The 26,288-nt window shown below is 45.0% G+C and overlaps 1 protein-coding gene across 8 annotated transcripts in view; it reads left to right on the top strand.

Moving 5' to 3' along the window:
* Positions 1-25,965, top strand: part of slco4a1 (solute carrier organic anion transporter family, member 4A1) — a 43,191-nt gene extending 17,226 nt beyond the window's left edge. For 3 of the 8 annotated variants that reach the window (XM_031794142.1, XM_031794143.1, XM_031794140.1), the window contains exons 2-13: positions 15,472-15,542; positions 16,151-17,226; positions 18,506-18,596; positions 18,938-19,059; positions 19,180-19,291; positions 19,656-19,810; positions 20,052-20,322; positions 21,048-21,210; positions 23,408-23,586; positions 23,707-23,771; positions 23,870-24,018; positions 24,188-25,965. In XM_031794142.1, the coding sequence (XP_031650002.1) occupies positions 16,398-17,226; positions 18,506-18,596; positions 18,938-19,059; positions 19,180-19,291; positions 19,656-19,810; positions 20,052-20,322; positions 21,048-21,210; positions 23,408-23,586; positions 23,707-23,771; positions 23,870-24,018; positions 24,188-24,367 (2,316 nt within the window). In that variant the 5' untranslated portion in view covers positions 15,472-15,542; positions 16,151-16,397 and the 3' untranslated portion in view covers positions 24,368-25,965. Of the gene's footprint in view, positions 1-4,294; positions 4,571-15,471; positions 15,543-16,150; positions 17,227-18,505; positions 18,597-18,937; positions 19,060-19,179; positions 19,292-19,655; positions 19,811-20,051; positions 20,323-21,047; positions 21,211-23,407; positions 23,587-23,706; positions 23,772-23,869; positions 24,019-24,187 lie in introns of those variants that run through there. The other 5 variants (XM_031794144.1, XM_020506282.2, XM_020506284.2 and 2 more) reach the window with 3 other exon arrangements.
* Positions 25,966-26,288: the final 323 nt, after the last annotated feature.

Consider the following 26,288-nt stretch of genomic DNA (forward strand, 5'->3'; position numbering starts at 1 on the left):
TCTTCCCCCTTGCTAGATAGCAAACTACACAGCTACCACACAACCACTGAAGCTGGAAAGACAGCAAACTAGCTGCATTTTGTTTCGTTTCACCAGTTTTTCTATAGAAAATTCTTTCTATCCATAAAAATTATGCTGATACATGATTTTGACTGGCTGAGAAAAGCTGCCTGTCTGTCTTGCCCCGACTCCCAACACATTCATTATGGGACGCAGTGGAGATTGAATTTCAATATTGCAACCATGTTACAAATGTTGGACATAATGTCTAGATGCTTTAACCAGTGGACACATTTATAAATTGCATGGCTTGGCAGATGAGACAGTGGATCTGTAAAGGTAGTAGTGTGTTGCTAGGTAATGACAAACAATGGTACTTCTTATGAATGTACTGGCCATGTGTATATTGTCTCATGAAATGGGTTGCTTGGATTCTGGACACTAATTGGTTGATACAGTATATGGGAGTTGTGGGACAATGCTCCCGCAAAATACCACAACGTGTTAATGTCATCATTCTACGGTCCTGCAGCCCAAGTATAAAATATTTTGGTTTGGATTGTATTCATTTACCTGTCTGCCCATGACCGGTGCAACAATGTATCATTTTACAAATGCGATCTCTCCTGTTCCAAGAATAAATGTGAAACTAATAATTGACCATGGAAACCATAAACACTCAGAATTCCATTCATTCATTAACCAGCGCACACTTATTGGATATTAGCTACAGTGCCTTGCGAAAGTATTCGGCCCCCTTGAACTTTGCGACCTTTTGCCATATTTCAGGCTTCAAACATAAAGATATAAAACTATTTTTTTGTGAAGAATCAACAAGTGGGACACAATCATGAAGTGGAACGGCATTTATTGGATATTTCAAACTTTTTTAACAAATCAAAAACTGAAAAATTGGCCGTGCAAAATTATTCAGCCCCTTTACTTTCAGTGCAGCAAACTCTCTCCAGAAGTTCAGTGAGGATCTCTGAATGATCCAATGTTGACCTAAATGACTAATGATGATAAATACAATCCACCTGTGTGTAATCAAGTCTCCCTATAAATGCACCTGCACTGTGATAGTCTCAGAGGTCTGTTAAAAGCGCAGAGAGCATCATGAAGAACAAGGAACACACCAGGCAGGTCCGAGATACTGTTGTGAAGAAGTTTAAAGCCGGATTTAGATACAAAAAGATTTCCCAAGCTTTAAACATCCCAAGGAGCACTGTGCAAGCGATAATATTGAAATGGAAGGAGTATCAGACCACTGCAAATCTACCAAGACCTGGCCGTCCCTCTAAACTTTCAGCTCATACAAGGAGAAGACTGATCAGAGATGCAGCCAAGAGGCCCATGATCACTCTGGATGAACTGCAGAGATCTACAGCTGAGGTGGGAGACTCTGTCCATAGGACAACAATCAGTCATATATTGCACAAATCTGGCCTTTATGGAAGAGTGGCAAGAAGAAAGCCATTTCTTAAAGATATCCATAAAAAGTGTCGTTTAAAGTTTGCCACAAGCCACCTGGGAGACACACCAAACATGTGGAAGAAGGTGCTCTGGTCAGATGAAACCAAAATTGAACTTTTTGGCAACAATGCAAAACGTTATGTTTGGCGTAAAAGCAACACAGCTCATCACCCTGAACACCATCCCCACTGTCAAACATGGTGGTGGCAGCATCATGGTTTGGGCCTGCTTTTCTTCAGCAGGGAGAGGGAAGATGGTTAATATTGATGGGAAGATGGATGGAGCCAAATACAGGACCATTCTGGAAGAAAACCTGATGGAGTCTGCAAAAGACCTGAGACTGGGACGGAGATTTGTCTTCCAACAAGACAATGATCCAAAACAAAGCAAAATCTACAATGGAATGGTTCAAAAATAAACATATCCAGGTGTTAGAATGGCCAAGTCAAAGTCCAGACCTGAATCCAATCGAGAATCTGTGGAAAGAACTGAAAACTGCTGTTCACAAATGCTCTCCATCCAACCTCACTGAGCTCGAGCTGTTTTGCAAGGAGGATTGGGAAAAATGTTCAGTCTCTCGATGTGCAAAACTGACAGAGACATACCCCAAGCGACTTACAGCTGTAATCGCAGCAAAAGGTGGCGCTACAAAGTATTAACTTAAGGGGGCTGAATAATTTTGCACGCCCAATTTTTCAGTTTTTGATTTGTTAAAAAAGTTTGAAATATCCAATAAATGTCGTTCCACTTCATGATTGTGTCCCACTTGTTGTTGATTCTTCACAAAAAAATAGTTTTATATCTTTATGTTTGAAGCCTGAAATGTGGCAAAAGGTCGCAAAGTTCAAGGGGCCGAATACTTTCGCAAGGCACTGTAAATCATTATTTGTTAGAGGAATTCTTCTCGTCTCATCATTGAATCTTTGCTAGCTAGTTACATGCCAATGATTTGTTTAGCACAGCAATGTTGAATTATTAGAATTAACGACTGGGTCAAAACATGGCAAAATAACTAAACATCCAGCCCGCTTGGGTAGCTACTTCAGAATGCAAAAGTTCTGGTGCGGGCCTGGAGGCAAGGGAAATAATGGCTGTGAATGGTCATCGGTGTGAGAGCTCACTCAATAGTTATTGGCTGCACCATAGAGAACAGAAAGTGCTGGATAGCCATTTTAGCACGATTTGAGTGGGGCGTCCCATTTTCAGCCAAAGAAGAGGTAAGCACTGGCTGTCACCAACCAGCGCCAGGCCCATGGACAGTTCTTCCACTCGTGTGCCATCAACGGCACTATTAACATTACCAACTAACTTGGTTAGCTCAGACTTGCCAACCCTAATAGTTGTTGCTTATGTAGGCCTTTATTTATTGAAGTTATTTTCTCTCATCATTGAATCTCTGCTAGCTATCAAAATTCCAATGATTTGTTTATCTTAGCAATGTCTAATGAATAGAATTATTAGAATGAATGACTGGGTCAAAGCAGCCCCTAGTCGTGAGTTATTTAAGCAATAAAGGCACGAGGGGGTGTGGTATATGGCCAATATACCAAGGCTAAGGGCTGTTCTTGCGGAGTGCCTGGATACAGTCCTTAGCCATGGTATAGTGGCCATATACCACAAACCCCGAGGTGCCTTATTGCTATTATAAAACGGGTTCTACTTCATACCTTTCAGACCATCAGTACGGTTGAAAGTAGGGATTATATTCCTCACGGTTACGAATCCCTTTTGGCCCGACAGTCTAGGGGAGATGGTAACGAGACCCGTAACAGTCTAGGGGAGATGGTAACGAGACCCGGAACAGTCTAGGGGAGATGGTAACGAGACCCGGAACAGTCTAGGGGAGATGGTAACGAGACCCGGAACAGTCTAGGGGAGATGGTAACGAGACCCGGAACAGTCTAGGGGAGATGGTAACGAGACCCGTAACAGTCTAGGGGGGATGGTAACGAGACCCGTAACAGTCTAGGGGGGGATGGTAACGAGACCCGTAACAGTCTAGGGGGGGATGGTAACGAGACCCGTAACAGTCTAGGGGGGATGGTAACGAGACCCGTAACAGTCTAGGGGGGGATGGTAACGAGACCCGTAACAGTCTAGGGGGGGATGGTAACGAGACCCGTAACAGTCTAGGGGGGATGGTAACGAGACCCGTAACAGTCTAGGGGAGATGGTAACGAGACCCGGAACAGTCTAGGGGAGATGGTAACGAGACCCGTAACATAACTCATGCAAATTATAATAGCGAAAAAGTCAAATTGAGAACGAAATAACCACTGACAACTAAATTACCGTCAAAACACATGGTTTATTAGAAAACGCACAGTAATGGGGGGGGGGGGGGTGTTGAGCTGGACCCAAGGAAAGAAACAATAAGCATCCAAAACACTCTTAAACTAGACTAGCCTATTTCAACAACAGCTAACCAAAAACACAGTGGGTGGTCCGCCCAGTTCTAACTAGTGTTTTTAACAAAGTTTAACCCACGGGTAGTGTATGCCCATGGGCGACTTGTCTTGGTTCCCCCTTTTCCCACCAGCAAACAAACACAATAACCAAAAACAATACTCACAGGTGAGGATGAAGTGATATGGAGGTGCTCAAACAAAAGAGAGCTCAATACATAAAGAGCGATAGAGAAACCTAGCAGGAGAGGGTGAAACAGAGCGATCTACAGACATATGGCATTTACAGAGAGATTGAGCTCTAGAGCAAACAACTGACAGGGTTTTTAAACCAAGGGAAAGGAACTGTGATTGGGTAGGAAACAGGAGGAGGTGTGTCTTCTGATTGATGATTGTTTGGTGACTGATTGGGGAGTGATGATTTTCACCTGTGAGGGGAGAAGGAGAGAAAAGAACACAGGATACATACACACACCCACACCCACAGGATACCTGTATCCGTAACACTCGCGCTCCGCGTAGGTCAAGTATTAGTAACAACAAAGTGACTTCGGTGACGTGACAGCATGGGAGGACATCAGACCACACTCTGTTTCTTATTTCTTCTCGCAATGTTAGCTTAGCCGTATCGCACAAGTTGACTGCTCTGCTGCTCCCTTTTTTTTGGTTGCATCTTCCCAGGTCTCAGGAGGGTAAGCTAAACTCTGTGTGAGTTGTGTGTACTGTCAGTCTGTCACCAACAGCCTGTGACCTCTGGGTCCGAGCACGAAACTCGCCCTCCAAGTCTGTGTGACAGCTCCCTTTTATTGAAGGATATCGGGCTTCCTTGTCTCGTGCTGACCACAGTAGTCCGGTGCTAACCATGTCAAGATATCCTCCACTGCTGTGCTTGTTATCGAGGCCACCGGGCACTAGTCATCCTTCGATTATTTAAAACTCAAATGGGTAACTTCCCTAAACTTCCCTTTGTGTGTTTTTCGGATAAATAAGCCTACATTTAAACATGTTACCTCTCCTGCTCCAGCCCCTGTGGTCATAGCTAGGCTCACTCAAAATGATTGTTAAGGCGGCTGTACAGCTTCCGCCAGATTATTGTCGCTGTTCAAATCAAATCAAATCAAATTTATTTATATAGCCCTTCGTACATCAGCTGATATCTCAAAGTGCTGTACAGAAACCCAGCCTAAAACCCCAAACAGCAAGCAATGCAGGTGTAGAAGCACGGTGGCTAGGAAAAACTCCCTAGAAAGGCCAAAACCTAGGAAGAAACCTAGAGAGGAACCAGGCTATGTGGGGTGGCCAGTCCTCTTCTGGCTGTGCCGGGTGGAGATTATAACAGAACATGGCCAAGATGTTCAAATGTTCATAAATGACCAGCATGGTCGAATAATAATAAGGCAGAACAGTTGAAACTGGAGCAGCAGCACAGCCAGGTGGACTGGGGACAGCAAGGAGTCATCATGTCAGGTAGTCCTGGGGCATGGTCCTAGGGCTCAGGTCCTCCGAGAGAGAGAAAGAAAGAGAGAAAGAAAGAATTAGAGAGAGCACACTTAAATTCACACAGGACACCGAATAGGACAGGAGAAGTACTCCAGATATAGCAAACTGACCCTAGCCCCCCAACACATAAACTACTGCAGCATAAATACTGGAGGCTGAGACAGGAGGGGTCAGGAGACACTGTGGCCCCATCCGAAGACACCCCCGGACAGGGCCAAACAGGAAGGATATAACCCCACCCACTTTGCCAAAGCACAGCCCCCACACCACTAGAGGGATATCTTCAACCACCAACTTACCATCCAGAGACTAGGCTGAGTATAGCCCACAAAGATCTCCGACACGGCACAACCCAAGGGGGGGCGCCAACCCAGACAGGATGACCACATCAGTGAATCAACCCACTCAGGTGACGCGCCCCTTCCAGCGACGGTATGAGAGAGCCCCAGTAAGCCAGTGACTCAGCCCCTGTAATAGGGTTAGAGGCAGAGAATCCCAGTGGAAAGAGGGGAACCGGCCAGGCAGAGACAGCAAGGGCGGTTCGTTGCTCCAGAGCCTTTCCGTTCACCTCCTGGGCCAGACTACACTCAATCATATGACCCACTGAAGAGATGAGTCTTCAGTAAAGACTTAAAGGTTGAGACCGAGTTTGCGTCTCTGACATGGGTAGGCAGACGGTTCCATAAAATGGAGCTCTATAGGAGAAAGCCCTGCCTCCAGCTGTTTGCTTAGAAATTCTAGGGACAATTAGGAGGCCTGCGTCTTGTGACCGTAGCGTACGTGTAGGTATGTACGGCAGGACCAAATCAGAGAGATAGGTAGGAGCAAGCCCATGTAATGCTTTGTAGGTTAGCAGTAAAACCTTGAAATCAGCCCTTGCTTTGACAGGAAGCCAGTGTAGGGAGGCTGCACTGGAGTAATATGATTTAAAAAATTGGTTCTAGTCAGGATTCTAGCAGCCGTATTTAGCACTAACTGAAGTTTATTTAGTGCTTTATCCGGGTAGCCGGAAAGTAGAGCATTGCAGTAGTCTAACCTAGAAGTGACAAAAGCATGGATAAATTTTTCTGCATCATTTTTGGACAGAAAGTTTCTGATTTTTGCAATGTTACATCTCTTCAAGCGTCATGACATGACATCTCATGCGTCTGCGTTCATGACCAGAGAGCTAAGCAGACTGATGTCCACCCTTGTTGTGACTCGTCGCCAGGTCTGGCTCGCCTAAGCCCCAATGTCTGATGACTCTGAGACAAACGCTGAGAAAGCTCCCAGTGTTCCCCGGACTGCTTTTCGGACCTGCGGCTGAGCGTCCATCGAACGTAGAAAACAGATGACTTAGGCTACACCACTGTGGGACCCCCAGGCCAGAAACCAGGCATCACAGTCGTGGCAGAGGGAGGCGTGATGCATGTGAACCTCGCCGTTCTCACTTGGCCCAGCCGTACACACACCCTTGGTCCTACCACCAGCCTAACACTGGTGCTCGCCAGCCCCAGACGGCGATGCAGCCACCCCCCAACCCCCAAGAGGCCAGGCCGTGGTCGTTGTCAGTGCCACCCTAACCACACAAACAGGCGTGGAGGCAGAAACTGAATGGCAGGGCTCGGTCGTAGGCCGATTTTCCCAGCAGCACCTGACCTACTGGGCATCCCATTCCTCAGACCCATGGGTGGTGATGACCCTCTCACAGGGGTACAGGCTGCATTTCTGACGCCGACCCCCACCATTCTCAGGGATCAGAATGACTCCTGAAAGCTTGCACCCTCAACCAGAAGATCACATCCCTCCTTGGTAAGGGTGCAATCACAAGATTATAAGCATCAGAACAGCAAGATGGCTTTTACTCAACCTATTTCCTGGTTCCGAAGAAAGATGCAGGCTTCTGTCCAGTTCTGGATTTAAAAAGGTTCAATGTTTTCCAAAAAGTACTACCCGGCAATGGTTCACGTCCCATTCACATTCCGGTGTTACCGGAACACAGGCGTTTTCTGCGGTTCGCATTCCAGGGCCAGGGATACCAGTGTCCAGTATTACCCTTCGGTCTCTCCCTGGCTCCTCGTGTCTTCACAAGATGCGTGAGCGCAGCCTTGAGCTCCCTCCACCTACAAGGGATCAAGATCCTTCCTTACCTCAACGACTGTCTCATCTGGGCCCCCTTTCGCGAGTGTGCAGCTGAGGGAACAGCACTGACTCTGAACCAAGTTACTGGCATGGCTCTGAACTCTCACACAATGAGGGCATGTATAACACCTCAGCTCGTGGACAGCATTCTTCTTCTTCTGCAACAATTTCAATTGATTGCATTGGTGAAGGTACAAACTTTCCAACAACAGATGGGCATGCTCACGGAGGCCTCTGCGGTGACACCGTTCGGCAAGCTGTCTTTATGTCCACAACAAGGGTGGTTCAACGACCTCCGCTTGGACCCCAAGTGGGACAGAAACACCAAAATACAGGTGATAAGGGTGTGCTACTCTACTCTACAGACGTAGAGGAAGAGAGCCTATCCTATCTACAGGTGTCCCTCTCGGATCAATTCCGGCAAGGCAGTAGGTAGTGACGACCGACGCTTTGCTAACAAGCTGGGGAGCAGTGTGGCAGCACAGTTTACCTAGCTCTGAGTCACTTTTTGACTGTTCTCAAACACAAACATGTCCTGATACAATCAGACAATACAGTGGCTTGCGAAAGTATTCACACCCTTTGCATTTTTCCTATTTTGTTGCCTTATAACCTGGAATTAAAATATATATTTTGGGGGGGGGAGGATTGTATCATTTGATTTACACAACATGCCTACCACTTTGAAGATACAAAATGTTTTTTATTGCGAAACAAACAGAAAAAAAATATATACTGAAAACTTGAGCGTGCATAACTATTCACCCCCCAAAGTCAATACTTTGTAGAGCCACCTTTTGCAGCAATTACAGCTGCAAGTCTCTTGGTGTATGTCGCTAGCCACAGGGATTTTTGCCCATTCTTTAAGGCAAAGCTGCTCCAGCTCCTTCAAGTTGGTTGGGTTCTGCTGGTGTAAAGCAATCTTTAAGTCACACCACAGATTCTCAATTGGCTTGAGGCCATTTCAAGACATTTAAATGTTTCCCCTTAAACCCCTTGAGTGTTGCTTTAGCAATATGCTTAGGGTCATTGTCATGCTGGAAGGTGAACCTCCGTCCCGGTCTCAAATCTCTGTAAGACTGAAAAAGGTTTCCCTCAATAATTTCCCTGTATTTAGTGGTATCCATCATTCCTTCAATTTTGACCATTTTCCCAGTCCCTGCCGATGAACAATATCAGCAAAGCATGATGCTGCCAACACCATGCTCCCCTGTGGGGATGGGGTTCTCGGGGTGATGAGGGTGTTGGGTTTGCACCAGACATAGCATTTTCCTTGATGGCCAAAAAACTACATTTTAGTCTCATCTGACCAGAGTACCATCTTCCATATGTTTGGGGAGTCTCCCACATGCCTTTTGGCCAACACCAAATGTGTTTGCTTATTTTGTTCTTTAAGCAATGGCTTTTTTCTGGCCACTCTTCCATAAAGCCCATCTCTGTGGAGTGTATGGCGTAAAGTGGTCCTATGGACAGATACTCCAATCTCCACTGTGGAGCTTTGCAGCTCCTTCAGGGTTATCTTTGGTCTCTTTGTTGTCTCTCTGATCAATGCCCTCCTTGCCTGGTCAGTGAGTTTTGGTGCGCGGCCCTCTCTTGGCAGGTTTGTTGTGGTGCCATATTCTTTAAATTTTTTAATAATGGATTTAATGGTGCTCTGTGTGGGATGTTCAAAGTTTCAGATAATTTTTTATAACCCAACCCTGATCTGTACTTCTCCACAACTTTGTCCCTGACCTGTTTGGAGAGCTCCTTGGTCTTGCTTGGTGCTGCCCTTTCTTAGTGGTGTTGCAGACTCTGGGGCCTTTCAGAAAAGGTGTATACATACTGAGATCATGTGACAGATCATGTGACTCTTAGATTGCACACAGCTGGACTTTATTTAACTGACTATGTGACTTCTGAAGTTAATTGGTTGCACCAAAGCTTATTTAGGGGCTTCATAGCAAAGGGGTGAATAAATATGCACGTACCATTTTTCCGTTTTTTATTTTAGAGTTTTTTTTTTTTCATTTCACTTCACCAATTTGGACTATTTTGTGTATGTCCATTACATGAAATCCAAATAAAAATTCAATAAAATAACAGGTTGTAATGCAACAAAATAGGAAAAACGCCAAGGGGGATGAATGCTTTTGCAAGGCATTGTACATCAACGGTGTTCCACATCAACCATCAAGGGGGAATGTATGGTCCCTACAGGTGGCCCAACAACTCTTGATATGGGCCCTACCACATCTGGCCTTCCTATGAGCCATTCATGTCCCAGGCCAGGTGGACGAGGTGGCAGACCTTTTGTCGCAAGTAGTGATGATATGGCAGAGGTTTGGAACAGCACATGTGGACCTGTTCGCCATAGCGAAAACATCCTACTGCTCCCTCTGGTTCTCCAGGGCATGGATGCCTTAGCCCACACATGGCCAGGGCCTTCTGTATGCTTTACCTCTGAGAACCCCCCCCCCCCCCCGCGATCTTAGCAATGCTGCACTGGGTCTCCAAGGCTCAGCATAGGCTGCTGCTTGTAGCCCCCAGATGGCCAGCGAGACCCTGTTTTCCAACCCTCCTCAGTCTTCTGGAGGGAGTGCCATGGCAGCTGCCTCGCAGACAGGACCTGCTTTCACAGTTGGAATGCAGGATATGGCATCCCAGCAAAGAGAAACTTCAGCTATGGGTGTGGCCTCTGAAGAGCCAGACCCTCTACGGATTGGCTGCGATCCTGCTATTATCGGATGAAACCTCCTTTCAAGCATATGGAGGAGCCGGGCATGAAATGGTTCTCTCTGAAAATTGCCTTTTTCTTAGCTATTTCAACAACAAAATGTGTGTGTGAGCTCTCTATGAGCCCGGTCTGCCTACGATGGAAGGCAGATGACCTAGGTGTGACCTTATGGCCTAATCCAGCCTTTTTGCCTAAGGGGTTTATCACCCCTTCACATCAATCAAGCCATTGAACTGGTGGCCTACTGCCCCTCTCCTTTCCAGAATGCGGAGGAGGAGCGATCAAATCTCTTGTGTCCAGTCCGTTCCATAATACACTATATACAAGCCTCGGAACACTACAGAAAGTCAGAGCAGCTGTTTCTGTGCTTTGGTGGGAAGTCAATAGGCCTTGCATTATCCAAGCAGAGGCTTTCACAGTGGGTTGTGGATGTCATCGCTCAGGCCTACAAGGTAGGGCTCCCTGTCCCAGAAGCTGTGATATATCGCTCTACCAGAAGTGTCCTGGGCTTCAACCAGAAGTGTCCTGGGAGGCGTCCCCCTGAATGAGATATGCGCTGCTGCTATCTGGTCGTCGCCCTGCATGTTCTCAAGATTTTACAAGGTCAACGTCACATCCTTCCACACCATGGGCTCTGCCATTCTTCCAGTGGCACTGGTGCATTAGTAGTGCTATTCCTTGTGCCCTTGTTGGTATGATTCATCCGTACTTCCAACCGTACTGAGGGTCTGAAAGGTATGAAGTAGAATGGAAGTTTAGAATGTAACTATGGTTCTACAAATACCTGGAAGACCGTCAGTACTTTCCTGTCACTCTGAATCTTTTGGTCGAGAAGATCCTCTGAGACAGTGCGTGGTTTGACGTACAGTTTTATATGAACTGGGGGGGGCAGGTCCTCCCATGCTGTCACGTCACCTCCGTGACTTTGTTGTTATTATTACTTGACCTGTGCGGAATGCGAGGGATATAATCCATCATTTCAACTGTACTGACGGTCTTTCAGGTATTCGTGGAACCATAGTTACATTCGTAACTTCCACTACTAACGTAATTAGAACAGTACAAATAAATATTTTGTCATACCCGTGGTATACGGTCTGATATAGCCAATCAGCATTCCGGGCTTGAACCACCCAGTTTATAATGCACTTTAATCCCAGGTGGATCTAATCCTGGATGCTTATCGCATTCATTCTGGTATATATTCCACAAGTTACCACCGGCAAAAGCTATGACGTTGAAATGCCTATTTACTCTGATCCATCTCACTGCTCAATCCACTGCATCCTCAGCCCAGCCAGGCAATTTATAAACTTGATCTCCACTATAAAAAGCATCTTGACATTATCTCCCATTTCTTTTTGATTGTCAAAAGCAGAGATTTGTATAAACCTAGCTGTCTATTTCAATATTGAAATTCCATCTCCAGATGTCCCATAGTAATGAACGTTTCAGGAGTCGGGACGAGACAGACAGGCAGGCAACGTTTCTCAGCCAGTCGAAATAATGAATCAGCTGGGGTCATTTTTATGGATATATATACAACGAAATGTCAATAGAAAACGAAATGCAGCTAGTTTGCGGTCTTTCCAGATTCAATTTGAAGTGATTGTGTTAGATATGCTGTTTGCTAGCTCCTCTGAACAATGGTGTCCTGACGACAGAGTACATTTTCTATGCCAGGCGAAATCGTTCATCATTAGCTCATTGTTATGGATCTATCCAAATAAATGTCACTAGAAAACTGATTAAACAAACGCAAATGCAGCTACCTTGCTGTTATTCTGGCTGCACTGTTTGACGTTACTGTAAGTTAGTTGGCTAGCTAGCAAGCAAGGGATAAGAACGTTGCCAGCCAGTATGGCAATGGAACATTTAGAACGAACGACTGGGTCGCGTCCATAGATACAGAACAAAAAGACTAAATGACTGGGTCGCGAATCTGGCAACCAAACTGATAGATGAACGGGTTGCAACCCTAGATATGTCTTCATGTAAAATGTGGGATTTTGATTTACACGTTTGAGTTGTCAACTAATGTGAATTTCAACATGAAATCAGCAAAAAATTGCATCTGTCATTGGATTTAGGTTCAAAGTTAGGTGAAAAAATATTAAATTCCCTTTAGAAATCAAATCAAATTGTATTTTTCTCATGCTTTGTAAACAAAAGGTGTAGACTAACAGTGAAATGCTTACATATGGGCCCATCCCAACAATGCAGAGAGAAAGAAAATAGAGAAATAATCAAAAAGTAAGACACGTAATATTAAATGTAATAGTAGATACACAATGAGTAAAGATAACTTGGCTATATACAAGGGATACCAGTATTGAGTCAATGTGCAGGGGTACGAGGTAATTGAGGTCGATGATGTACATATAACTAGGAGTAAAGTGACAGTTAATAAACAGAAGCAGCATATGTGGCAAGTCAAAAAATATAGTGCAAAAAGAGTCTATGCAGATAGTCCGCGTAGCTATTTGGTTAACTATTAAACATAGTATTTAGAAGTCTTATGGCTTGGGAGGTAGAAGCTATTCAGGGTCTTGTTGGTTCCAGACTTGGTTCCAGACAGGGTCCTGTTGGTTCCAGTGCATCGGCACTGCTTACTGTGCGGTAACAGAGAGAACAGTCTATGACTTGGTTGGCTGGAGTCTTTGACAATTTTTAGGGGCTTCCTCTGACACCGCCTGGAATAGAGGTCCTGGATGGCCTCCCGAGTGGCGCAGTATCGCAGTGCTAGCGCAGAATTGGCCCTGCGTCGTCCGGGTTAGGGGAGGGTTTGGCCAATGGGATGTCCTTGTCCCATCGTGCACTAGTGACTCCTGTGGCGGGCCAGGCGTAGTGCACGCTGACACGGTCGCCAGGTGCACAGCACTCCTCCGGTGTTTCCTGGCTTCCGGGTTAAGTGGGCATTGTGTCAAGAAGCAGTGCGGCTTGGTTGGGTTGTGTTTCGGAGGACGCGTGGCTCTCAACCTTCACCTCTCCCAAGTCTGTATGGGAGTTGCAGCGATGAGACAAGACTTTTTATTTTTTTATTTTATTTCACCTTTATTTAACCAGGTAGGCTAGTTGAGAACACCTTTATTTAACCAGGTAGGCTAGTTGAGAACACCTTTATTTAACCAGGTAGGCTAGTTGAGAACAAGTTCTCATTTGCAACTGCGACCTGGCCAAGATAAAGCATAGCAGTGTGAGCAGACAACTGTAACTACCAATTGGATACCATGAAATTGACAATAAAAAGAGGTCATGAATGGCAGGGAGCTCGGCCCCATTGATGTACAGGGCTGTACGCACTACCTTCTGTCGCACCTTGGGGTCGGATGGCAAGCTGTTGCCATACCAAGCGGTGATGGAGCCAGTCAATATGCTCTCAAAGGTGCAGTTACTTAAAGTTACTTAACTTTTTAAGGATCTGAGGGCCCATGCCAAATCTTTTCAGCCTCCTGAAGGGGGAGAGGCGCTGTTGTGCCCTCTTCACAATTGTGTTGGTGTGTGTGGACCAGTGGTGTAAAGAACTTAAGTCAAAAATATTTTAAAAGTACTACTTCAGTAGTTGTTTGGGTTATCTGTACTTTTACTTTTTCTTTACTATTTTCCTAAAGACAAAAAATAAAATAGTGCCGTCTGGTTTGCTTTTTACATTATTTCTACTTTTACTTTTGATACTAAAGTATATTTAAAACCAAATACTTTTAAAAACTTTTTCTCAAGTACTATTTTACTGGGTGACTTTCACTTTTACTTGAGTAATTTTAGATCCTATAGTCATTTGATAGATCCTTAGTGATGTGGACACTGAGGAACTTGAAGCTCCCGACCCGCTCCACTACAGCCCTATCGATGTGAATGGGGGCGTGCTCCCCTCCGTTTCCTTTAGTTCACACTCAACTCCTTTGCCTTGTTGAGGGAGAAGTTGTTTTTCTGGCATCACACTGTCTGTTCTCTGACAGTCTCCTCCTCCTCCTCATCGTCATTGGTGATCAGGTCAACCACCATCATCGGCAAACTTAATGATGGAATCCTTCAAGGCCGTGCAGTCATAGGTAAACCTGGGAGTACAGGAGGGGACTAAACAGTACCTCTGAGGGGCCCCCATGTTGAGGGTCAGCATGGCGGATGTGTTGTTGCCTACCCTCACCACCTGTGGGGGGCCTGTCAGGAAGTCCTTTGCTTAGTGATGAGCTTGGGGGGCACTATGGTGTTGAACGCTGAGATGTAGCTAATGAACAGAATTCTCACATAGGTGTTCCTCTTGTCCAGGTGGGCAGAGCAGTGCTGAGTGTAATAGAGCAGTGTTTCAAATCAAATCAAACTTTTTGTCACATTCGCCAAATACAACTGGTGTAGACCTTAAGGTGAAATGTAAATTACAAGCCCTTAACCAACAGTGCAGTTCAAGAAGAGTTAAGAAAATATTTACTAAATAAACTAAAGTTTTTAAAAAATTAAAGAAAAGTAACAAGATATTTTCATGAGGTATTCCACCTCAGTCGAGCAATACCTCGAGACTTTAATATTTAAAATATTTGACATTGCGCACCAGCAGTTATTGACAAATAGACACAGACCCGCCCCTCGTCTTACCAGACTTCACCACCCAGCTCTATATTATCTGTTTCGTTATTCAAGGACATCTCAGTGAAACTTAAGATATTACCGTTATTTTTTTCTTCCCTTTGTAATCTGTGATAGCAAGCTCTGCCAGATCCGACAAGCATCAGAGCCGGTGTAGTAGGATTGGTCCTGTATTCGATCTTAGTCCTGCTTTGCCTGTCCTGAGGGCATCGCGAATTTCTTATCAGTGTCTCGATTAGCGTGGTGCTCCTTGGAAGCAGAAGCTCTAGCCTTTAGTTCAGTGAGGATGTTTCCTGTAATCCATTGCTTCTGGTTGGGATATGTACGTAAGGTCACTATTGGGACAAAGTCATTGTTGTGCTTATTAATGAAGCCGGTGACTGATGTGGTAAACTCCTCAATGCCATTGGAATAACATAGAGACACACACCACCTCCCTTGAGCTTACCTGACATTGCCGTTCTGTCCTGCCGATGAATAGATAAAATAGCTTGATGTATATTATCCATGCCCTTGTTCCACCACTGTCCCGTTGTTGTCCAGTGATTATGCATTCGCCAATAGAATGGAGGGTAGAGGCGGTTTATGTACTCACCGATGTAGTTTCGTCAGGGTGCCCGTAAGTTGGTCTCTCTTATGCAATTGTTTCCTTTTCTGTGTTTCTGGGATTAGGGCCTTTCCAGGGTGAGCAGTATGTCCTGCTCCTCCGACTCGTTGAAGTAGAATTCTTCATCCAAATCGAGGTTAGTGATCACTGTTTTGATGTCCAGAAGCTCTTTTCGGTCATAGCGGATACATTATGTACCAAAGCAATTAATATCAGCACAGAAAAACCACTAAAAATAGCAGAATTGGTCAGTAGCCTGTACAATGAATGCTATCCAATGCAGCTCCATTACTCATATGTTGAAGACTTTTGGCAAATTCAATCAGTTTTCTATGATGATTCAATGGCAACATACAAAAATGTGTTGAAATGATGTGGAAAAAGCATTGATTCAACCAATTTTAGCCGACTGGGCTGTGTTTTTGGGGGGAAACATGTGGGTCTGGACAGATAAGAGAAAGCAGTGATAGTTGTGCTAAAGCTACCATGCAGAGCTTATTCCGTTAGTGTTTTGTTCTGGTCCTATGGACCGCTCCAATGCCCTGGGCACCATCACACGAGGATAATAGAGACCTGGCTAAACCATGAGACCTGGCTAAACCCAACCAGAGACAGATGTCCCCTGTCAGCAGGCACTAGACAAAGGAATTTGCTTAAATTAATGTGCTATATTAGAATCATGATTTTTTTTTATCCCAACATTTTCATATTTTCAAAATATGTCCTGTTCTCTCCTCTCTTTAGGATGAAGTTTCCCAGAGGCTCCAGAATGGCACATCCTGTCCATTCCCCGGTATAGTGGCCCTCCTGCAGAGCTGTGCTTTCCACATGCAGAGACTTTGACAGCTCCATGGCATAGGCACATAGTGGGTACAGACAGTAGCCTACAGGAGAACAGCATCCTTATCTTTTAACAGTCTCTCCCTCCCCCAAAATACTACCCTGTCTCCCAGGCCCCTCTCTCCCTCTCAGAGAGCCTCTCCCTGGAGCCATGCCCATCCTACTTAATGCCGACACCTCCTTCAGCTCCAAGCAGGAGCTCCTGGACCTCCAGAATGGCCCCATGGACCCATCCCTGGATACACCCAGCCCCTTGAACTCTCACGAGGATAGCCCAGTGGGCTCAGGCCCCGGCAGCCCAGCTGGAGAAGGCCCTGCTTGCCACCTCATCCTCACCAGGGCTTCTGCCCCTCTGCCTGGACAGCTTTATGGGGTTGATGTGCCCGCAGAGACCCCCCTAGGCCTCAAATTCATCCCCACGGACTCAGAAGGGCTGTGTGGCTGGGGGGCCCTGACGCCCCGATCCATCCAGACCTTCAACACCCCTCGCTGGGTGCTGTTCTTCCTCTGTGTGGCTTCCTTCCTCCAGGGCATGATCATCAACGGCTTCATCAACACCGTGGTGACCTCCATAGAGAGGCGCTTTGACCTGCGTAGCTACCAGGCCGGGCTCATCGCCAGCTCCTACGACATCGCTGCCTGTGTGTGCCTGGCCTTTGTCAGTTACTTTGGTGGGACGGGGCACAAGCCTCGTTGGCTGGGCTGGGGGGTGCTAGTCATGGCGCTAGGTTCTCTGGTGTTCGCCCTGCCACACTTCACCACTCCCCCATACCATGTCAGCATTCCTGAGCGGACAGGGGTGTGCACAGGGAACCGTACCAGCCCTTGCCATGATAGCGAGGGTGGGGGCCTGTCCAGCTACCGCTTTGTCTTCATGCTGGGCCAGTTCCTGCACGGGGTGGGAGCCACTCCCCTGTACACTCTGGGGGTCACCTACCTGGATGAGAATGTCAAGTCCAGCTATGCTCCAGTGTACATTGGTGAGTCACTAAGCACTGACTGTAGGACCATTGTTCTATCTAATCTTTTTTGGAACGTGTATTTTCTCAAGTGTACTTTTCAGATTTTATCTGGTGCATATATTTGTTATCCATCAGAGAATAGTTTTAGTTGTGTTTAATAATGTTACAATATTTGATTTTAACGTAACTAAAAACACTAAATGTACTATCAAAGGAACTGTGAACTGTAGATGACTTACTTGATTTGCTTATGGCCTAAACCAGGGGTACTCAACTCTTACCCTATGATGTCCGTAGCCTGCTGGTTTTCTGTTCAACCTGATAATTAATTGCACCCACCTGGTGTCACAGGTCTAAATCAGTCCCTGACTATAGGGGAACAATGAAAAAATGCAGTGGGGTTGAGTTTGAGGGGTCTAGACTTGCTTCATGCGACTCTTGAAGTGTGCTGCCAGTATTTGTGGCTGCTGTGATGACTGATATCCTGTGTGATCTATAACCCTGTGGTCACTTCTCCATTAGGTGTGTCCACAGAATGACCCACGCTGCACAGAAGCAGTAACCAGGATGCTGTGAGACTTGTCAGACAAGTTATAATGACAGAAAACTAGTCAGGATGAGAGCAGAGCCTGCTTCGCTGATGTAATAGGTGAATAGATTAGACCTTTGAGAATTCACATATTGGAGAAAGACTCAGTAAGAAAACGAGGTCTTAGATGTGAAAGTTAGGGTCATATCTAATGGCTCGGAAAGGCAGTATTTAACTCTAAGACAATAACAGACTTTTACATCCCTGTTGATTGAGCTCGATTGTAGTTGAAAGTTGTTGAAATTGGATGTGTGCGACGTTATGTCTCCACCTGAGGTTCAGCAGACAAGCCACAGAAACCCCCGCCACATCTGACGTTCCCTATTCACCTACCATCAAGGAGGATCAATGTCACACCCAGAATGAGGCCTACAATTTTGACCTTTTCAGGTTCCCTTAGACTTCCCATCTTTCCATTCAGCAGTTTCACCACAGACATGAATAATATGCCCTTGAATTGGAACTCTCCCCCGCTCTCCTAATTTCAAAGGCAACAGAGGCAATCGAAGACAATCTCCACCTTGTTGACCCCAGCGAGGATTCAGTGAACGTGTTCTGTTTCTGCGAGCTTATCTATCACATTTAAACAACACAGATGAAAACCAAACCATCAAAGCAGGAACATTTTAGGTATTTTTACTCCGTTGAAAGGAAGTAGGAAGTCCCTAACTGATGCATGCAGCTCTCCTCTCGTCTCTGTTTCCTCAGGGATCTTCTATACAGCAGCCATCGTGGGTCCAGCAGCAGGGTACCTTCTAGGAGGACACTTTCTCAACATCTACACAGAGGTTCACATGACGTGAGTACCTCAGTTGTTCTGTCTCCACCTACCATACACCTGGACTAACCTCAGGGAGTTAGCCACTTAAGGTAGCTGTACTTACCGTTTCTAGATCAGTTAGACCCATAGACTGTACAAAAATGGTTCACCTTAAAATTGGAGATGGCAGCAGAGCAAAATCTTTCTACAGATAAAGAATAGTGCCATCTAGTGGCCATTTGTAGTGTAACCTTTGCTCAAACCCCCCCCCCCCCAAAAAGCTCTCAACTTAATTATTGCCCCTAGCACACCCTTTCTCCCTCTTTTGTCTCTTTCTCATCTTCTTCATTCCTTCTTCTGTGCCCCTTCCCTGTGTGTAGAACGGAGCTGACTCCAGAGAACCCTCTGTGGGTGGGGGCCTGGTGGATTGGCTTCCTTGCAGGAGGGGCAGCAGCGCTGGTCATCGCCCTGCCCATCCTGGGCTACCCACGCCAACTACCAGGTTACTTACCAATTTATTGTCACTTCACCAGCACCACAGAGCACTAAACAATCAGATCAGCAAATACCCCAATCTTTGCCATCAACATGAATATCTCTATTTTCCCCCTTCTCTCTCTAGGCTCTCAGAAGTATGTGGCCATGCGTGTATCTGAGGCTCACCAGCTGAAAGATGGCAGTCAGGCCAGTGCATCAGACCCTCAGTTTGGGAAGTCAGTGAAGGACATGCCTAGGTAGGTGACCATACACTCTAGGACACTAGAGGGACCACCAGAAAGCCCTACACTCTTACTTCATAACTCTCACACAGATATACGACATACATACAATAGTGTAATCCCTCCATGCATAGCTACAGTGTTTATTATGTGTCCTGTACCCCACTTGAGCTCAGAAAGCCAGCTGGTTCTCCATGGCAACAGGGGATTACTGAGAGGAAACAGGACAGTGATTACATCGTATAACATGGTAGTAAAGTATTTATTTTCACTGTGGCTATCTTTTCCAGGGTCAGGGATGGACCTTTAATTAAGAAGATAAGGTCTTACTAAAGAGAACTCTCTTGCGCTCTCTCTCACTCACTCTCTCTCTTTCCAGGTCAGTGTTGCTCCTGCTGAAGAACCCTCCCTTCCTCTTCCTGTGTCTGGCGGGGGCCACAGAGGCCACCCTCATCGCTGGCATGTCCACCTTTGGCCCAAAGTTCCTGGAGTCTCAGTTCAGCTTGAGTGCATCTGAGGCAGCCACATGGTTCGGTGAGAGACTACTGAACCAGACAACTAACATTACCCCATACACAAACTTGCACTTATAGCACATTGTATATTTGAAACACCACCTACCCCCTCCACTATATTAGGACCCTACCTCATCTACCTCTCTTCTTTTAGTCACACTATTACCATTTAGCTAGTTATGCTTCCATCCTCTTCCATCCTCATCCATCCTCGTCCCTCACATACACATGGGTATTAACCTTCCCTTTCCTCCCACCAGGCTACATGGTGGTGCCCGCGGGCGGAGGTGGCACCTTCCTGGGCGGCTACATCGTGAAGAAGCTGAACCTACGTTGCCGTGGCATCATCCGTTTCTGCATGGTGTGTGCCCTCGTCAGTCTACTGGCCATATTCATCTTCCTCATCCACTGTCCCAATGTCCCTATGGCCGGGGTGACCGCTCCCTACCGCAGCAACCTGCCACCGGGTCATCAGTACAACAAGAAGTACAATGAACAGTACTATGAGCAAGCCAACAACCTCCGCAACAGGTAAACCCAGACTAGGCGCAATGAACAGACAGACCATCGGTGTCCTTTATAAGGATTGTTTGACATTATTTCTGTAATGTTACATTATCATATGGTAAGGATATTTAGATGAAAATCAGGACAAGCTCAACTGAATTGTGAAAATCTTAAGAAACAAAAAAAAGCATACAGAGTAGCCCACAGTAAACAACACAAATGACTCAACATTAAAGCAGCACACATTAACACTGAGTTGATTACACATTAGTTGATGCCCTCTGGCTGTGGAATACTAATAAACAGAGAGGAAGCAGAGGGATTGTACAACCCACCAGGGGAGGAGAGGAGGGTATGCTGTTTGACAAGTATTTTACAGTCTAAAACTTTTAGTTTGTCAGCTGCATGTCTCTGCACAATGTGAAAGACAAGACATTCCCCCTCAAGGAAATGAATATATTTAGCTAGTCAACAACTAGACCAGCTCCTTATTGTCCTATGCCAGTTCCATTCCACGAAACGATCAACAGTTAGCCATGGTACAAGTCTGTTTAGGTTACATAACGCCGAATAGTTTTGCAATGACACAGAGTTTAAGGAGTGAAGCGTTAGCTAAACAGACTGGTTTGCAGGCTAATTAACATTGATAACACAGTAGAATAAATACTACTGCATACAGAGCAACACATATTAATCATGGATGTCATAGAAAATAACCTTTCAACTCTATTTCTCTCTCCCTCTTTCAGCTCTTTGTTGGGGGGCAACCTGACGGTGGGGTGTAATGCAGATTGCCACTGTTTACGAGAGCTCTATAACCCGGTCTGTGGAGCCGACGGTGTGATGTATTACTCCCCATGCCATGCAGGATGCAGTACAATCAACCACACAGAGATCTCAACAGGCAGACAGGTAATGAACCAAACCTTCAGCAAAGATCTCACTTTGGTCAGAAGTCAAATTGTAAAAACCGATGGGCAGGGTCTGTGTAACAGGTCTGTGTTAGAAGATGAATGAATGAAGATACATTAAATACATTAGTTAAATTAGATACATTAGTTAATGAAGATGAATGATAGACAGTATACATGTCACTCCCTGACCTTAGAGAGACTTTTTTATTCTCTATTTGGTTAGGTCAGAGTGTGACTTGGGTGTGCAAATCTATGTGTTCTATTTCTTTGTTGGCCGGGTATGGTTCCCAATCAGAGGCAGCTGTCTATCGTTGTCTCTGATTGGGGAACATACTTAGGCAGCCTGTTTTCCACCTGAGTTTGTGGGATCTTGTTTTTGTACAGTTACTGTGTAGCCTGCAGAATGTTACGTTCGTTTATCGTCGTCGTCGTTGTTGTTGTTCATCAAAATAAAGTAAGATGTACGCTTTCCACGCTGCACCTTGGTCTCCATCTCTAAACGACCATAACAATACAGTTGAAGTCAGAAGTTTACCTACACCGTAGCCAAATACATTGAAACTCTGTTTTTCACAATTCCTGACATTTAATCATAGTAACAATTCCCTGTTTTAGGTCAGTTAGGATCACCACTTTATTTTTAATAATGTGAAATGTCAGAATAATAGTAGAGAGAATTATTTATTTTAGCTTTTATTTCTTTCATCACATTCCCAGTGGGTCAGAAGTTTACATACACTCAATTAGTATTTGGTAGCATTGCCTTTAAATTGTTGAACTTGGGTCAAACATTTAGGGTAGCCTTCCACAAGCTTCCCACAATAAGTTGGGTGAATTTTAGCCCATTCCTCCTGACAGAGCTGGTGTAACTGAGTCAGGTTTGCAGGCCTCCTTGTGCGCACACGCATTTTCAGTTCTGCCCACAGATTGTAAAATAGGATTGAGGTCAGGGCTTTGTGATGGCCACTCCAATACCTTGACTTTGTTGTCTTTAAGCCATTTTGCCACAACTTTGGAAGTATGCTTGGGGTCATTGTCCATTTGGAAGACCCATTTGCGACCAAGCTTTAACTTCCTGACTGATGTTTTGATGTTGCTTCAATATATCCACATAATTTTCACATCTCATGATGCCATCTATTTTGTGAAGTGCACCAGTCCCTCCTGCAGCAAAGCACCCCCACTACATGATGCTGCCACCCCCATGCTTCACGGTTGGGATGGTGTACTTCGGCTTGCAAGCCTCCCCCTTTTTCCTCCAAACGTAACAATGGTCATTATGACCAAACGGTTCTATTTTTGTTTCACCAGACCAGAGGACATTTTTCCAAAGAGTACGATCTTTGTCCCCATGTGCAGTTTCAAACCGTAGTCTGGCTTTTTTATGGTGGTTTTGGAGCAGTGGCTTCTTCCTTGCTGAGCTGCCTTTCAGGTTATGTTGATATAGGACTCATTTTACTTTGGATATAGATATTTTTGTACCTGTTTCCTCCAGCATCTTCACAAGGTCCTTTGCTGTTGTTCTGGGATTGATTTGCACTTTTCGCACCAAAGTACGTTAATCTCTAGGAGACAGAACGCATCTCCTTCCTGAGTGGTATGACGGCTGCGTGGTCCCATGGTGTTTATACTTGCATACGATTGTTTGTACAGATGAACATGGTACCTTCAGGCATTTGGAAATTGCTCCCAAGGATGAACCAGACTTGTGGAGGTCTACAATTTGTTTTTCTGAGGTCTTGACTGATTTCTTTTGATTTTCCCATGATTTCAAGCAAAGAGGCACTGAGTTTGAAGGTAGGCCTTGAAATACATCCACAGATACACCTCCAATTGACTCAAATGATATCAATTAGCCTATCAGAAGCTTCTAAAGCCATGACATAATTTTCTGGAATTTTCCAAGCTGTTTAAAGGCACAGTCAACTTAGTGTATGTAAACTTCTGACCCACTGGTATTGTGATACAGTGAAATAATCTGTCTGTAAACAATTGTTGGAAAAATTATCCGTGTCATGCACAAAGTAGATGTCCTAACCAACTTACCAAAACTATAGTTTGTTAACAGGACATTTGTGGAGTGGTTGAAAAACGAGTCTTAATGACTCCAACCTCAGTGTATGTAAACCTCCGACTTCAACTGTAAGTGTTGACTTTGACTGACTGTCTCCTCTGTCTGGTGTGTCCCTGTGCAGGTGTACTCGGGCTGCAGCTGTGTGGTGGGTGGGAATGTGACATCGGGGCAGGAGGGCCTGGCATTGGATGGGAAATGCACCAGCTCCTGTAGCCACATGCCAGCCTTCCTCACCTTCCTCTTCATCATCATCTCGTTCACCTTCCTGTGTAGTATACCAGCCCTCACCGCTACCCTCAGGTGGGTACGGATCAGACAGACTAAAGAGAGAGAGAACTCAGTGGTATAGTCCTGTTATAACAAGGCATGAGAGAGAAACCTGTGTGTGAACTCTGTCTCTAAACTGCTCTCCCCCTCCAGGTGTGTTCCAGACAACCAGAGGTCCTTTGGACTGGGGATCCAATGGATTGTGGTGCGAAGTCTAGGTACTGTATGCTCTTGCTGAATTTGATTTGATTAATGGCCTTGTAGCCTGACATTCCCAACAACAAGCATTATATGATGTGATATGTTCTTCCTGAAGGTGGGATCCCAGGCCCGATAGCATTTGGCTCTGTGATCGACATCTCATGCCTGCTGTGGGAGGACCAGTGTGGAGAGCAGGGCTCCTGCCATCTCTACCAGAACTCTGCCATGAGCCGCTACACCCTTATCGCTGGCATCATCTACAAGGTAACTCAAGGCCTACAAGTTGTCTGTGCTGTTATCTACGCCTGTTGTAGGTGGAGGATTGTGTTCAAGGATTTTCTAACCATATCAAATGTTTGTTTAACTGAGAGAGAATTCTATTCTCCCTACTTTAACTGTAGTGCATGTCTCATTCCCTCCCTCTTTCTGTCAGGTTCTCGGCACGCTGTTCTTCCTGCTTGCCAGTGTTCTGTACAAGCCTCCTCCAGAGTCGCCCCAGAGCAGCTGTGAGAGCACCGACCATGGGCCGGGGGACAGCGGGGGTGAGACGGGGGACCTCCCCATCAAGGACCTTCCACCAGAGATCATCGCCAATGTACACACCAGGTTATGATGACTTCAGACCCCACCCACCCTGCACTACAGTGTGTATCACCCCACATCTCACCGCACGTGTATGTTGGTGTGTGTGGCGTACCACTGCTTCCCCCACCACTGCCAGCCCGTCTCATAGCCACTCCCAACACATAGACACATCACCCCAGGGCATGTCTCACCTACTGACCCCACGTTCATCCCATCGGCCTGCCCTCCACTGCCAGCCCACTGAACTTGGGGTGTGTGTGATGTGATGTGATGAAAGACTAGGGTCACAGATAGGGTCAGATGATAATCTGACAAGTAGCTAAGAAGTTTCTCCTGATGGCCTTTGGGATTTAAACCAGTCCAAAATCGCAATTTTAAATGAAGATTTTGTTTTGTTTCCCAGTCGGATCTAAAGGATGGGACATAGGGGCTGTTTGTATAGCTTAAGTCATGCCATGAGTATGAAGCATTCCTTATGAGTGTTGAAAGAGGCATTTACACCCGTAAAACAACCCTGTTGTCTTGCCCTATCACAGATACATCTTTTTTTTTTAAATCTACACTGAAACATAATTGAAATACAAAGACAAACAGAATTTTCATATCATATAAAAACTATAGACCAATAGTATTTAAAGGCACTTACTGTTATTATAACTATACCTATTGAAAAACATAACACACATATATTTTAACAAATGGAAGAGCACACACCTATTTATGACAGCCTTTAGCACATGTATGACATTGAATGACCTGTAGCAGGCTGCCATTTAACAGAAGTGAAGACAAAACCCAAGAGGCCATGAAGATGATGATGCTATGTCATCCTGTCCACTATCCACCAACTATTTTGTATGAAGGGGTAATACCAAGACCGTTTTTCACAACCAGACACATTGCTGCACTTTAAAACTAATCAGCTCTGATGAATTTAGACAATGGTATTATATGAGAGTTATTCTGGCAGTGTATGCCGGTTGAAAAAATTGTAGGAACAATGCACTAATGGAATGAGTTGCCATAAAAACAAGAACAACAAGCCTCTTATCCAAACCTACAAGTGTGCCAAAGTAGCATTGCCCCAATCTCTCTTCTGTTTTGTGATCTAGATCATTTATTTATGATGGAAATTAAAAGCACAGATTGCTCATATAGTCTTTCAATTTGTTGTTTTCCGCATGATTTGATATTGTCCAGACATATTTGTATAAAGATGCTGTAGTTAATGATTTACACTGAAAAATGGACCCACAGAAGTTTACCATGATAAACAATCTCCCCTAAAACTACCCTGTTCAATAAAGTGTTAAAATATAGTCTTTGTTGTTTAATGTAACAGTAATGACACTTTACAACTTGTTGGTCATTTGTATTTCTCATGTTTTTGTTTTAAATGTATTCATTTGTTATGGACCCAAATGCCTCCAGATCAGCTCTCCACCATTCTCCAATTGGGGAGAGCAGGGCTTGACCGCCATTACAGAGTATGTGTAATCACAAACATTCCTTATTGTTATGCCTCCTCACTCCCTAGCACTTCGTAAAATTAGACTTTTGGATTTTGTTTTGGTACTTTTGTAAATGAAATGGAAACTATGAATTTTATTAAAATGTTTCTTAAGATGTCCTGTTTTTTTTAAACAACAGGTGAACAATGGAATCATTTGTTTTGTTTAGATGTTTTATCCGTATTTGAAAGTATTGGATGTGTCTGCTCACTTCAAACTCTCTCGCATGTACCACATACAGTACCAGTAAAACGTTTGGACACAGCCACTCTTTACATGGTTTTTATAGATTTTTTTACTATTTTCTACATTGTAGAATAATAGTGAAGACATCAAAACTATGAAATAACACATACGGAATCATGTAGTAACCAAAAAATGTTATATTTGATATTTTTTGATAAGTAGCCCCCTTTGCCTTGATGACAACTTTGCACG

The sequence above is a fragment of the Oncorhynchus kisutch genome, linkage group LG17 (genome assembly GCF_002021735.2).
Source record: "Oncorhynchus kisutch isolate 150728-3 linkage group LG17, Okis_V2, whole genome shotgun sequence".
NCBI classification, from domain to species: Eukaryota; Metazoa; Chordata; class Actinopteri; order Salmoniformes; family Salmonidae; genus Oncorhynchus; species Oncorhynchus kisutch.